The sequence below is a fragment of the Perca flavescens genome, chromosome 16, assembly GCF_004354835.1.
Source record: "Perca flavescens isolate YP-PL-M2 chromosome 16, PFLA_1.0, whole genome shotgun sequence".
NCBI classification, from domain to species: domain Eukaryota; kingdom Metazoa; phylum Chordata; class Actinopteri; order Perciformes; family Percidae; genus Perca; species Perca flavescens.
This window is the reverse complement of record NC_041346.1, coordinates 17,907,216-17,923,413: the sequence shown is the minus strand read 5'-3', so window position 1 is coordinate 17,923,413 and position 16,198 is coordinate 17,907,216. Positions and strand designations below refer to the sequence as shown.

The 16,198-nt window shown below is 34.4% G+C and overlaps 2 protein-coding genes across 4 annotated transcripts in view; one reads left to right on the top strand and one right to left on the bottom strand.

The window, feature by feature from the left end:
• Window positions 1-11,879, top strand: part of unc5cb (unc-5 netrin receptor Cb) — a 128,561-nt gene extending 116,682 nt beyond the window's left edge. The window contains exons 14-17 of the mRNA XM_028601485.1: window positions 8,917-9,066; window positions 9,161-9,325; window positions 10,196-10,374; window positions 11,611-11,879. Of these exons, the coding sequence (XP_028457286.1) occupies window positions 8,917-9,066; window positions 9,161-9,325; window positions 10,196-10,374; window positions 11,611-11,770 (654 nt within the window). The 3' untranslated portion in view covers window positions 11,771-11,879. The remainder of the gene's footprint in view (window positions 1-8,916; window positions 9,067-9,160; window positions 9,326-10,195; window positions 10,375-11,610) is intronic.
• Window positions 11,880-13,514: 1,635 nt separating this feature from the next.
• The window catches only part of bmpr1bb (bone morphogenetic protein receptor, type IBb), a 57,293-nt gene continuing 54,609 nt past the window's right edge, over window positions 13,515-16,198 (bottom strand). For all 3 annotated transcript variants that reach the window (XM_028601569.1, XM_028601568.1, XM_028601570.1), the window contains 5 exons: window positions 16,104-16,198; window positions 15,605-15,902; window positions 15,309-15,484; window positions 15,078-15,208; window positions 13,515-14,592 (listed from right to left, as the gene is read on the bottom strand). The exon at window positions 16,104-16,198 is cut by the window's right edge and continues 98 nt beyond it. In XM_028601569.1, coding sequence (XP_028457370.1) covers window positions 14,467-14,592; window positions 15,078-15,208; window positions 15,309-15,484; window positions 15,605-15,902; window positions 16,104-16,198 — 826 coding nt within the window. In that variant the 3' untranslated portion in view covers window positions 13,515-14,466. The remainder of the gene's footprint in view (window positions 14,593-15,077; window positions 15,209-15,308; window positions 15,485-15,604; window positions 15,903-16,103) is intronic.

Sequence of the window (16,198 nt, the reverse complement as noted above, 5' to 3'; positions counted from 1 at the left end):
TATGACTTTTTTCGACATACTAAACAATTACTTTTTTTTACATACTTTACATGACTTTTCGACATACTGTGCTGTGATTTTTTTACATGCAATACCATGACCTTTTTTTTTAAGATTATTTTTTTGCCGCTTTTCCCTTTATTAAGTAGTGACAGTGGATAGACATGAAAGGGGGAGAGAGAGAGATGGGGGATGACACACCAGCAAAGGGTAGCAGGTTGGATTTGAACCCACCTTCCTGCAGGACTCAAATGTGGGGTGAACGCTCTTACCGGGTGAGCTAAAGGCCAACGACTTTGTTCCACTTTATTCGACATACTATACTATGACTTTTTTCGACATACTATTCTATGACTTTTTTACACTGTTTTTGACATACTATACTATGACTTTTTTACAATTTTTTTTCGACATACTATGCTATGACTTTTTTACACTTTGTTTTTGACATACTATACTATGACTTTTTTCGACATGCTATACTATGACTTTTTTCGACATACTATACTATGACTTTTTTACACTGTTTTTGACATACTATACTATGACTTTTTTTTCGACATACTATACTATGACTTTTTTACACATTTATTTTGACATACTATACTATGACTTTTTTACACTTTTTTTTCGACATACTATACTATGACTTTTTTTACACTGTTTTTGACATATTATACTATGACTTTTTTCCACTTTTTTCGACATGCTATATTATAACTTTTTTTGACATACTTTTTTTACACTGTTTTTGACATACTATACTATGACTTTTTTCCACTTTTTTCGACATGCTATATTATAACTTTTTTCGACATACTTTACTATGACTTTTTTTACACTTTTTTTTCGACATACTATACTATGACTTTTTTACACTTTTTTCAACATGCTATACTATGACTTTTTTACACTGTTTTTTCGACATACTATACTATACTATACTATGACTTTTTGACACTTTTTTGACATACTATGCTATGACTTTTTTACACTTTTTTCGATATACTATACCATGACTTTTTACACTGTTTTTGACATACTATAACTTTTTTACACTTTTTTCGACATACTATACTATGACTTTTTTACATTGTTTTTGCATACTATACTATGACTTTTTTTACACTGTTTTTGACATACTATACTATGACTTTTTTACACTGTTTTTGACATACTATACTATGACTTTTTTCCACTTTTTTCGACACGCTATACTATAACTTTTTTCGAGATACTATGACTTTTTTACACTTTTTTCAACATACTATACTATGACTTTTTTACACTGTTTTTGACATACTATACTATGACTTTTTTCACATTTTTCGACGTGCTCTACTATGAATTTTTTGACATACTATACTATGACTTTTTTACACTTTTTTCAACATACTATACTATGACTTTTTTACACAGTTTTTGACATACTATATTATGACTTTTTTACACTTTTTTTCGACATACTATACTATGACTTTTTTACACTGTTTTTGACATACTATACTATGACTTTTTTCACTTTTTCGACGTACTATACTATGACTTTTTTTACACTTTATTTTTGACATACTATACTAAGACTTTTTTAACATACTATTATACTATGACTTTTTTCGACATACTAAACAATTACTTTTTTTTACATACTTTACATGACTTTTCGACATACTGTGCTGTGATTTTTTTTTACATGCAATACTATGACTTTTTTTTTTAAGATTATTTTTTTGCCGCTTTTCCCTTTATTAAGTAGTGACAGTGGATAGACATGAAAGGGGGAGAGAGAGAGATGGGGGATGACACACCAGCAAAGGGTAGCAGGTTGGATTTGAACCCGCCTTCCTGCAGGACTCAAATGTGGGGTGAACGCTCTTACTTATCTTGACTTTTTTCGACATGCTATGACTTTTTTCGACATACTATACTATGACTTTTTTACACTGTTTTTCGACATACTATACTATGACTTTTTTACACTGTTTTTGACATTCTATACTATGACTTCATTTTCACTTTTTTCAACATACTATACTATGACTTTTTTACACTGTTTTTGACATACTATACTATAACTTTTTTCCATTTTTTTCAACATGCTATACTATGACTTTTTTACACTGTTTTTGACATACTATACTATGACTTTTTTGACATACTATACTGTGACTTTTTTACACTTTTTTCGACATGCTATATTATAACTTTTTTCAACATACTATACTATGACTTTTTTACACTTTTTTTTTCGACATACTATATTATGACTTTTTTACACTGTTTTTGACATACTATACTATGACTTTTTTACAAATTTTTTTCGACATACTATGCTATGACTTTTTTACACTTTGTTTTTGACATACTATACTATGACTTTTTTCCACTTTTTTCGACACGCTATACTATAACTTTTTTCGACATACTATGACTTTTTTACACTTTTTTCAACATACTATATTATGACTTTTTTACACTGTTTTTGAAATACTATATTATGACTTTTTTACACTTTTTTCGACATACTATGACTTTTTTACACTGTTTTTGACATACTATATTATGACTTTTTTCACTTTTTTCGACGTGCTCTACTATGAATTTTTTGACATACTATACTATGACTTTTTTACACTTTTTTCAACATACTATACTATGACTTTTTTACACTGTTTTTGACATACTATATTATGACTTTTTTACACTTTTTTTCGACATACTATACTATGACTTTTTTACACTGTTTTTGACATATTATACTATGACTTTTTTCACTTTTTCGACGTACTATACTATGACTTTTTTTACACTTTATTTTTGACATACTATAGTAAGACTTTTTTAACATACTATTATACTATGACTTTTTTCGACATACTAAACAATTACTTTTTTTTACATACTTTACGTGACTTTTCGACATACTGTGCTGTGATTTTTTTTACATGCAATACTATGACTTTTCTTTTTAAGATTATTTTTTTGCCGCTTTTCCCTTTATTAAGTAGTGACAGTGGATAGACATGAAAGGGGGAGAGAGAGAGATGGGGGATGACACACCAGCAAAGGGTAGCAGGTTGGATTTGAACCCACCTTTCTGCAGGACTCAAATGTGGGGTGAACGCTCTTACCGGGTGAGCTAAAGGTCAACGACTTTGTTCCACTTTATTCGACATACTATACTATGACTTTTTTTGACATGCTATACTATGACTTTTTTCGACATACTATACTATGACTTTTTTACACTGTTTTTGACATACTATAATATGACTTTTTTTACACTTTTTTTTGGACATACTATACTATGACTTTTTTACACTTTTTTTCGACATACTATACTATGACTTTTTTACACTTTTTTTTCGACATACTATACTATGACTTTTTTTACACTGTTTTTGACATATTATACTATGACTTTTTTCCACTTTTTTCGACATGCTATATTATAACTTTTTTCAACATACTTTTTTTACACTGTTTTTGACATACTATACTATGACTTTTTTCCACTTTTTTCGACATGCTATATTATAACTTTTTTCGACATACTATGACTTTTTTACACTTTTTTGACATACCACACTATGACTTTTTTACACTTTTTTCGACATGCTATATTATAACTTTTTTCGACATACTTTACTATGACTTTTTTTACACTTTTTTTTCGACATACTATACTATGACTTTTTTACACTTTTTTCAACATGCTATACTATGACTTTTTTACACTGTTTTTTCGACATACTATACTATACTATACTATGACTTTTTGACACTTTTTTGACATACTATGCTATGACTTTTTGACACTTTTTTGACATACTGCAGGACTCAAATGTGGGGTGAACGCTCTTACTTATCTTGACTTTTTTCGACATGCTATGACTTTTTTCGACATACTATACTATGACTTTTTTACACTGTTTTTGACATACTATACTATGACTTTTTTACACTTTTTTTTCGACATACTATACAATGACTTTTTTACACTTTTTTTTCGACATACTATACTATGACTTTTTTTTACACTGTTTTTGACATACTATACTATGACTTTTTTCCACTTTTTTCGACATGCTATATTATAACTTTTTTCGACATACTTTTTTTACACTGTTTTTGACATACTATACTGTGACTTTTTTCCACTTTTTTCGACTTGCTATATTATAACTTTTTTCGACATACTATGACTTTTTTACACTTTTTTGACATACTACACTATGACTTTTTTACACTTTTTTCGACATGCTATATTATAACTTTTTTTGACATACTTTACTATGACTTTTTTTACACTTTTTTTTCAACATACTATACTATGACTTTTTTACACTTTTTTCACATGCTATACTATGACTTTTTTACACAGTTTTTTCGACATACTATACTATACTATACTATGACTTTTTGACACTTTTTTAACATACTATGCTATGACTTTTTGACACTTTTTTGACATACTATACTATGACTTTTTTTACACTTTTTTCGATATACTATACCATGACTTTTTACACTGTTTTTGACATTCTATAACTTTTTTACACTTTTTTCGACATACTATACTATGACTTTTTTACATTGTTTTTGCATACTATACTATGACTTTTTTTACACTGTTTTTGACATACTATACTATGACTTTTTTACACTTTTCTCGACATACTATACTATGAATTTTTTACCATGTTTTCGACATACTATACTATGACTTTTTTACACTTTTTTTTCGAAATACTATACTATGACTTTTTACATACTATACTGACTTTTTTTTGACATACTATATTATGACTTTTTGCCACTTTTTTCAACATTCTATACTATTACTTTTTTTGATATACTATACTGACTTCTTTTACATACTGTACTCTGACTTCTTTTGACATACTATACTATGACTTTTTTCGACATACAATACTATAACTTTTATAGACATAATATACTATGACTAAATAACTTTCTTGGAGACACTAATAATATGCAAGACAACATTACAGGTCAGACTCCAAACCTTGACCTTCTGTAATAACCTCAAACCTCTAGATGTTTGTTTTTTAAAGATGATTTTTTGGGCCTTTTTCTTCCTTTATTTGATAGGACAGTTAAGTGAGAAAGGGGAGAGAGAGGGGGAAGACATGCAGGATGTTGTCACAGGTTGGATTTGAACGCTGGACCTCTGTGTCGAGGCATAAACCTCTCAGTACATGTGCGCCTGCTCTACCACTGAACCAACCTGGCCACAAACCGCTACGTTTGTGCCTGCTCTACCAATTGAGCTAACCAGCCGCTAAACAAACTCATTTCAACATATTATACTATGACTCCTTCATCACTTTTTTCAATAGGCTATACTATGACTCTTTTAAAATGCTATACTGACTTTTTTTTCGAAATACTATGTTATGACTATTTTCGACATTAAATACTATGACTTCATCACTTTTTTCGAGACACGTAATTATGACATGCGAACAGTTACTGGTCGGACTCGAACCCTGGACCTTCTGGAAAAAAAGCTCTACATGTGTGCCTTCTCAACCAACTGAGCCAGCCAGACACCATAGCAACTGTTTTTGACTTACTATACTATGAGTCTTTCATCACTTTTTTCAACATACTGTACTACAACTTTTTTCAACATGCTATGTTATGACTATTTTCAACATTTTATGTCAATTTTTGGCATAAAAATGCTATGACTTAATCACTTTTTTTGAGACACTTAATTATGACACATCACAGGTTGGACTCGAACCCTGGTCCTGCTGGAAAAAATCTATACACATGTGCACCTGCTCTATCAATTGACCTAACCAGCCACTGTATCACCTGTTCCTGATATTTTATCCTATGACTTTTTTCCACTTTTTTGACATACTATACTATGACTATTTTCAACATATTATTCTATGACTTTTTTCCACATACTTTGCTATGACTTTTTTCGACATACTATAATATTACTTTTTTTTGACATACTATAGTGTTACTTTGTTCCACATACTATACTATGACTTTTTTCGACATGTTATGACTTTTTTTCCACTTTTTTTGACAGACTATACTGTGACTTTTTTCGACATACTATAGTATGGCTTTTATCGACATAAAATAATATAACTTAATCACTTTTTTCAAGACACTATATTATGACATAGGACAGTGGACCTTTTGAAATAAACCTCTACATTTGTGCACCTGCTCTACCAACTGAGCTAACCAGCCACTATACTGACTCTTTTCGACATACTATGACTTATTCATCACTTTTTTACAACATACTATCCTATGACAAACTATACTATGATTCTTTCGACATACCGTACTATGACTTTTTATCACTTTTTTTTTACATACTATCGATACTATTATCGACATTCTATGACTTTTTCCCATTTTTTTTTAAAATATTTTTTTTCAACATACTATACTTTTTTTTTCCCATTTTTTTCAACATACTATACTATTACTGTACTATGGCTTTTTTTCAACATACTATACTATTACTTTTTTCGACATACAATACTTCTTTTATAGACATAATAATTTTTTTCTTGGACATACTATACTATTACAACATTACAGGTCAGACTCAAACATACCTTCTGTATAACCTCAAACCTTTTTCACCAACCTTTTCTAAACTGAGGAGCTACTTCATGGGTACTGAGTCATACCAGTTTGATACTAAATAACAAATTTGCTCATTTGACATATATATTATTAATGATTAAATAATGTGAAGACACTGATCATTAATGAGACACTTAACAAGGTGGGTAACTGATGATATCAATATTCAATTTTCATTTTTACAGGCCAGACTACAAACCTTGGGGCTCTGTAATAACCTCAAACCCCTCTAGATGTTTGTTTTTTAAAGATGATTTTTTGGGCCTTTTTCTTCCTTTATTTGATAGGACAGTTAAGTGAGAAAGGGGAGAGAGAGGGGGAAGACATGCAGGATGTTGTCACAGGTTGGATTTGAACGCTGGACCTCTGTGTCGAGGCATAAACCTCTCAGTACATGTGCGCCTGCTCTACCACTGAACCAACCTGGCCACAAACCGCTACGTTTGTGCCTGCTCTACCAATTGAGCTAACCAGCCGCTAAACAAACTCATTTCAACATATTATACTATGACTCCTTCATCACTTTTTTCAATAGGCTATACTATGACTCTTTTAAAATGCTATACTGACTTTTTTTTCGAAATACTATGTTATGACTATTTTCGACATTAAATACTATGACTTCATCACTTTTTTCGAGACACGTAATTATGACATGCGAACAGTTACTGGTCGGACTCGAACCCTGGACCTTCTGGAAAAAAAGCTCTACATGTGTGCCTTCTCAACCAACTGAGCCAGCCAGACACCATAGCAACTGTTTTTGACTTACTATACTATGAGTCTTTCATCACTTTTTTCAACATACTGTACTACAACTTTTTTCAACATGCTATGTTATGACTATTTTCAACATTTTATGTCAATTTTTGGCATAAAAATGCTATGACTTAATCACTTTTTTTGAGACACTTAATTATGACACATCACAGGTTGGACTCGAACCCTGGTCCTGCTGGAAAAAATCTATACACATGTGCACCTGCTCTATCAATTGACCTAACCAGCCACTGTATCACCTGTTCCTGATATTTTATCCTATGACTTTTTTCCACTTTTTTGACATACTATACTATGACTATTTTCAACATATTATTCTATGACTTTTTTCCACATACTTTGCTATGACTTTTTTCGACATACTATAATATTACTTTTTTTTTTTGACTATAGTGTTACTTTGTTCCACATACTATACTATGACTTTTTTCGACATGTTATGACTTTTTTTCCACTTTTTTTGACAGACTATACTGTGACTTTTTTTCGACATACTATAGTATGGCTTTTATCGACATAAAATAATATAACTTAATCACTTTTTTCAAGACACTATATTATGACATAGGACAGTGGACCTTTTGAAATAAACCTCTACATTTGTGCACCTGCTCTACCAACTGAGCTAACCAGCCACTATACTGACTCTTTTCGACATACTATGACTTATTCATCACTTTTTTACAACATACTATCCTATGACAAACTATACTATGATTCTTTCGACATACCGTACTATGACTTTTTATCACTTTTTTCTACATACTATACGATGACTATTATCGACATTCTATGACTTTTTCCCATTTTTTTTCGAAATACTGTACTATGGCTTTTTTCAACATACTATACTATTACTTTTTTCGACGTTCTATGCTATAATTTTTTTCAACATACTATACTATTACTTCTTTCAACATACTATACTATGATTTTTTTCAACATCCTATACTATTACTTTTTCGACATACTATACTTTGACTTTTTGACTTACTATACTATGACTTTTTCCCACTTTTTTCAACATAACATACTAACTGCTCTTTAATGTTTTATGTAAAGCACTTTGAATTACCCTGTTGCTGAAATGTGCTATACAAATAAAGCTACCTTGCCTTGCCTTGCCTATACATTTTTTGACATACTATGCTATGACTTTTTAAAGACATTTATATGTTATGCTATACTATGTTTATTACATACTATACTGTGACTTTTTCATGACGGTATGCCTTTTTAATTACTCTTTAGGTCATAATATATTATGACTTCTTATGCAATTTTTATGGAATACTATACTATGACTGTTCTATGACTTTTTGTGTCATACTATGCAATGACTTTTCTATGACTTAAAAGGCAAATAAAACTTCTGTAGCAAACAACAACAGTATACGGCAGCACAAAAGTAGACACATTTGTTTTGATGTCAGTACAGTATACATGGTTTCATATACTAAACCAGTGTGTTTTGTGTGTATTCAGGAAGTCCTACAGATGGAGAAGCAAATGGGTGGGAAATTGTTGGATGAACCAAAGACTCTCAACTTTAAAGACAGCACCCACAACCTGAGATGTTCCATCCACGATGTCCCCCACACAATGTGGAAGAGCAAACTACTAGCTAAGTACCAGGTAAACTGGCACCCTTCAGAAAAAAAGGACTTCAACATTGTCACAGGCTTAATAACAGCTGAGTAAATCTTCTACCATCTTCAACTCTCTGCAGGAGCTTTCTTTTCAGCAAGTGTGGAGCGGCTCACAGAGAAACCTCCACTGTTGCTTTACTCTGGAGCGGTTTTCCTCTAGCACTGTGGACCTGGCCTGTAAGATATGTGTCCGCCAGGTGGAGGGAGAAGGACAGATTTTTCAGCTGGATACTACACTGTCAGAGGTAGGATTTATATGTGGGTATTTACATGTAGCCTACACTCTTGCATTTAATGTATAACAGCTTAAAATAATTATTCTTCTTGTTTAGATACGAGCAATGCATCACAAAACAAACTCACCAAGATCACACGTTGCTTCCAAAATCCACTCCCCTACATCTATCTATCTATCTATCTATCTATCTATCTAAAAAAAGATCAGAGAATTTTAAATGAATGAAAAGAATTTTAATAATGGAGATAATGCATTTCCTCCACCACATTGCGCTCCTCTCTGTGTTGTGAGAGATACTTGAATGAATTTACCCTCTCTCCTGTGTCCTATTCCCTCTTTTTGGATTGTTCATAAAGACTGACAGGGTGGAAGACAGGGAGTCTCGACCCTGCGGCCTTCATATAGTCCTGCCTATGACAGGCCAATGCAGAGCAGAGGGGGATAATCACCCTCTAGTTGCGCTGCATTTGTTTCACAAAGGCCATCTGGCCAGGAGGATAGAGCTTGAGGGATGGCGGAGCGCTCAGGCTTTGTGCTCAGATGAATAACCGTACATGCATTGCAGATCTGTGTCTGTGCCTGGCCTTGGTTCATTTGTCTCTGGGTATTGCTCTGGTTTGTGTAGGCAGACCTCCAGCACTTAATTCTCCAGATGCAATATATTTCAGAATCATTCAGCTCACGCTAACAAATGGATGACAATAAAATTAATAATTTTCACGTTTTATACAATCCAGAAACAGGAATTTTCTGAGCTACCAATCAATTTTGAGCTACATTATGTTTCGTTTTGTCAGATGGTCTTAAATTATGTACATGCTGAAAAAATGCCACTACTATAGTGTGTCTCTCCTTCAACCCTTCTCTCTCTCTGCAGGATTCCCAGAGTATTGACACGTCTCTGCTGGACCCCGCTAGCAACATCACCACACTGGTGGGGCCCAATGCCTTTCGCATCCCTGTCTCCATCCGACAGAAATTGTGTGGCAGTCTCGATGCACCACAGACCAGGGGAAATGACTGGAGGATGTTGGCCCACAAACTTAACCTTGACAGGTGGGTAGAGGAACAGGGCTGTCTGAGAGAGAAAAGGAGCGAGACAGTGACTCATGATTTAGGCCCTTAGCAGTCTGGCCACAGGAACTGGCTGTCATCAGACTTTGCTCATTTTTTAAGGGAAAATGAAAGAGATGCAATGAAAAATAATAATAATAAACTAAATTCACAAATCTTCCTATTTTTGAAAAAGGTTGTTAATGTGCAATTTTGCTAAATCCTTTTGTTCATTAGAAGTAGGCAACGGGATCACACAGGGAATTATTTGATTGTCATGTGGGAATGTGACTCATTTTGATACACATCTGCTGAATTGAGACTGAGTTTGACTGAACTGAGACAGACAGAGAGAGAGAGACAAAGATAGAATGACGTTTTTCTTTTCAAAACATCACCCATGTGTCTTTGATAGTCTTGTGTGTGTGATGGAGATACAGTGCGTTTCCATTTATAAGGTCCCAGCTCGGCGGGGCGGCCTTATCACATGCAGCAGCTGCAGATTGCCAAGAGCACTTACAGAGTGTGGCGTGAACGAAGGAGAGTGCAGGGGAGAGACTTGAACCAACATTTCATTCACAGATGATACATTCAGAACAGAAGTCTATACGTAGATACATTCATGTTAGTTTTATTTTTTTCAAATGTAAAACTATTTTTATTATATTTTTTTTAGGATGTGTTAATTTTGAATATCAAAACTGGATGACACTATAGGATAGGCTTTTATTTTAAATATCCTTTGCAGCACAAATGCTCTTATAGTTATTTTTTAAACTTACTTAAAGAGACTGCATAATCAGCAACTATTTGCATATTCTCCCCAATTTTCTCTTAACTTTATATACATTTGATTTTATTTCTGTGCTGTGCTTGTCGCGAAAAAGCTTAATATTGTGAAGGAAAAAAAGAGCACCTTTTTGCATTTTTAAACCAAGTGTCTCCTTTAAAATGGTATTTTTTAGAGAAAAATCTATTAAAAAATTAAATGATTTACATTGCAAACACGTTTTTCTGTCTTGTCATATGATGAAAAATGAGACTTAAATGTATGCGTTAGATGTACCCTGTTGTGTACAGATTGCAGAGCTAAAAAATGTTAAAAATATTTTTTTAAACCATGTCAGCACACCAGCCAAGTCCTATCTTCTAATTCAAGTAAACCCATTCTTATATGTTAACCATTTACATGCTTTTTCTTACCCATCCTTCTCTGTTTTGTCACAATCATTCACTCAGGTATCTTAACTACTTTGCCACCAAATCCAGTCCTACGGGAGTAATCCTGGACTTGTGGGAGGCCCAGCATTTTCCTGATGGCAACCTCAGTCGTCTGGCCCAGGTACTGGAGGAGATGGGACGCCATGAAAGCCTTGTTCCTGCTGCGACTGAACACTGACATCTGTCCACCAGGGATTGTGACATTCCAGGGAGGAAGAAGACATAAAAAAAAAATAAGAGAGGGGGACGGCAAAAAGCAGGCGAGTCATTTGGCATCAAAATGACAAATGCACATACACACTCACAGATACCGTGTGTGTGTGTATGGGGGGTTGAGGGGGGGGTGTGCGCACACTCAGAGAAGCAAGAAGAAAGAAACAGCTAGGTCTACTCAGCCATGACCCAGTTAAAAATTGGCAACAAAAGGTGTTAAAACTTGGAGGGTAAACAAGAATATCTGTCATTTCTCTCTGTCTCTTTTTGTGGTACTTGATATATAACGACTTGATATTTTTGGCTCTAGTTTCCTTGGAAACAGCTGTGTGGTTATTTGGATGCGCTGTGCGGATATGTGGATGATGCCCTTGCCATAGACAGTCTGAGTAGTGAGGTGCTATCAAAGGTCAAAGGAGCAAGGCTTGAATCAAAGGAAGCATCTCTCACTCTCCAAAAACCATAGCAACTCCATGGACATGTATGTGTTCTGTTATAACATAGTATTTAATAATATGCCTATTTATACATATGTTTTTTTTGTATTTCATGCTGCCTGTTATGGACTATTTTGCAGTGTCTTTACATTTTGTTTCCCGTTTCATTATGTTTGACTGTATTATAGCACCTCCCGGTGGACTCTTGCAGTAATGACTCATTTACATGTACAGAAGGAAATCAATGATGTAACCATTTTACAGCTTTAGTGTTGCTGTAGTAACTACTATTAATACTTTTTATTCATGTCATGTATAATTATTGATTTTAAATATGTGTGCTTCTTTCAAAGGATTTTTTTTAGATCTTTAAAATATTTTTGATAAGTTGCATTGGTTATGATTTTTCTTTCTTTGCATGGTTAATTATCAGGTCATTTTGTGATCAAGACAATTTTCTCAAACTGAATACAATTTATGACTGATGCTGATGATTTGTATGTTGTTCAAGATGATATCATTTACATTAAAGTGACCAGGCAGAGAGGAGAGGTAGAAAAAGGGAATCAAATAAGTATATTTTTGTAGGACCAATGCAACTGAATATGACTGCTTTGTACCAAATAGTTGACATACAGTGTATAAGGTTTCAATTTAATACAGAGGGCGATCAACTAAATATCAAACGTCATCAAGTGTAATTTCTTGTGTTCAGAACTGATTGACTTTCATCTGTGTTTTGGAGAACAGAGATTTTAACTCAGACTTCTGTGTTTGTACATTAATGACAGAAGCCATCAATGTTATGACACTGACTGCGCATAAAACTTAGTGGTACTTGTAAATGCAACATTCCTTTGATACAGCAGCACTTGTGACTGTTCCACGTGGTTGGTTCTTGATTTTTCTTTTTTTAATGGCAGTTGTCCCAGTTTTCGTAAAGCCGTCTATGCAAACTTTGCATCTTTCTGAAACAATCTTTACATTCTCCGTGGGCTAGCATTTTGCATTCCCTAGTTGTTCTTCAGCTTCATGATTATTATTGTGTATAGTGAGAATGTAGCCTGTCTGTTACTGGCACTCATGATGTTGCAACTGCTTGCATTTCATCTGTCAAGTTATTGTACAAAGTGTAAGAAAGAATTTTTAAGACTAATAATAAATTATATTTATATGCAACATTGAAAACCGACCACGAGGATCTCGTTTGTTTGTATTGTGAGATAAATAACATCAATCTTATGGCAGCATTCCAACATAAATAGACAAGCCTTTGAGACACATAGTCGTTTTTATTGGGGGAATGTTATCCAGATCCACTCATACACTCTTATTAATCACATATGTACAGATTAAATAAGGCAGATGCCATAGTGGTAGAGTGGACGGGACATATTCTGTACACAAATCATCAAAAACACATTTTAACATCCAGAAAGGCAATAATTATCAATAGATTTCAGCTCAATTATGTACAAATGAATTGCGAGTGGAAAGGGAGAGCAAGGCCTTCGTCTCAGCTCTGAAGGACAACCAACTTTCACAAATTCATCAATGACGATACATGTTTCACGTAGAGGTCTTATTTTAATATTGAAATAAAATTTACATAGGAATACTATATAGAAATATCTGTTCCTTCTGGACATATGATTTATCATAAATTTAGTCTTACTTTGTTTTGCAATAATAACATAATTGACAATGAGGTCACTGAGCATGAATTAGACATTTCTTTGGATGGTCGACAGTGACAGTCAAAAAAAGAAACACAAAGGCAGCTGTGACAGTACAAAAGACTGTACATAGAATACTGCTATATGGCTTTAGAAGGGCAGAGCTTCCTCTGTTTACAACTAATGAGAAGGACTTTAGTGCTCCATCCCTGCAAGGGTCCCTGTCCTCCTGCCCTATGGTACAGTCTGGACCCGACAACTACTCAGCTTTCACAGAAAGCACAACCTAAAACACTTGGTCTGAGGCAGAGGTAGCTCAGACAACAGGAAGGCAGATCTCCCCTGACATAATAAATCTTTTGCCTCATTTTTCTGGCTCCCTGTCTACCGTTATCGCCATCACTCATCCTCTCTGTCAGTATCCTTTGTCTTATCGTTCACAGTCTCTCTTTTTTATCTTCCCTTTCTTCTATTGGCCAGTGTAAGTGGCGCTATGCCAGTGGCAGTGACAAGTCCCTGGTGATGAGAGCATCTCTCTTAACTCTCTGTCACAGTTTGATGTCTTGGGTCTCTAACATCTTCGCTAGGGTCTTCTTCACTCTCAGCGCTGTGAGGCGAGAAGCTGGGTTGTGAGCCCAGCACTCAGACATCAGTTTTCCCATCTGCCGTAGACACTGAAAGCACACGTGAATGTACATAAGAATAAAACAATATTTTTTATAAAGGGGTTTGCAAGTTGTGATGAATGAATTGATTATTGATTAATAATTCATTATAAGCCATTTTTAAGGACAACTCTGAGGTTTGCAGGTTGTGAAAAAGCCCTTCCGACAGGTATGTATCCTCCAGCAGAATGTGCCTTTTTTTATCTAGCTCTTTAATCAGTCAAAAGACCAGATAAATTAATTTATTAACCACTCAATTGAATTTATACCTGCAGATCTGATGGCTTTTTATTATGTGAGAAACTCATGACTCATAACTCACTTTCTGATAAGCCACTTGCAACCCCAGGTGTAAATGGCTTATTACCGCTCTATAAAATATTGATACAGTATGTATAACCATAAGAATACTATTAATAAAGCCATTACAACACATTAAGTCTTTTAAAAATACACATGGTTAGAAAATGGTATTGGGAAAACCTTTAGAATACCTCATCACTGCTCCAGCGGTTAGCAAATGAAGGTCTTTGTTTCTTAATGCAGACGACTTCTATCATGTCCTCATAGGACGGATCAGTGGGCACAAGGTCATGATAGGGCAGCTGATACTCCTCCACAATGCCTTCATGAAAAACAGATATATGTGGGAATAAGTATTACTATTAAGTAAACATCTAGACATGTATAGATCATGTTTAAAACATATATTTCTTTTTCCTGACCTCCAGAGATGCAACGTCGGGCCATTTCCCAAACAATGAGGCCAAAACTGTACATGTCAGCCATTATAAAAGACTGGAAATAGTTCCTGTTCAGGGTCTCTTCCAGCACTTCAGGCGGCATGTAGCGCTTTGTCCCAACTCGGAGGTTGGGAGGGATATCCACCTCGTTGGTGTCACTGAGAGAGGGAGGAGAAATAGAATAAAGATGTTTCAGAAAATCTCCAAGATACTCCTGAACTGTATTGTGAGTATGCTATTAAAATGAGTGTTCAAAAGTCCTGTACAAAATGTTGTACCTGTTAAACTTGACCGCCAGTCCAAGGTCTGCTATACAGCAGAATCCATTCTTTTTTACCAAGATGTTTTTACTCTTCAGGTCTCGGTGTGCGATGGCTGGTTTGCCCTGTGTGCCATAGATCTCAGTGTGCAGGTGACAGAGGCCTGATATGGACGAGTAGGCCAGTTTCAGCAGAGCCTTGACGTCTAAGGTGTTGGACTTGAGGTAGTCGTATAAAGATCCATTCTCATGGTAGTCTGTAATTAGGTAGAGCTGAGTCCACGAGCCGGTTCCCTTAATATCTGCTGCTATGAATCCTGGGGGTTGGAAAGAAGGGATGACAGGAAAACCGTGAGTGCATTTAGAAAATAACACAAACAATTTAGGTCAATTTTAGAAAGATTTCTTAGTCCCTGGGGGTTTACCTTTATTTAAGCACTCCCTCTTTACAGACACACAAACACTTAGTTCAGTCCTTTTTCATTTACTTCTTTTACTCTCGGTTTATATCTCCTTACCCAGTATATTGTCATGTCTCATCAAGAAGGTCTGGTATATTTCAGTCTCTCTGAACCAACTCTCTTCTTCTGTGGTGAAGAAGACTTTGACAGCA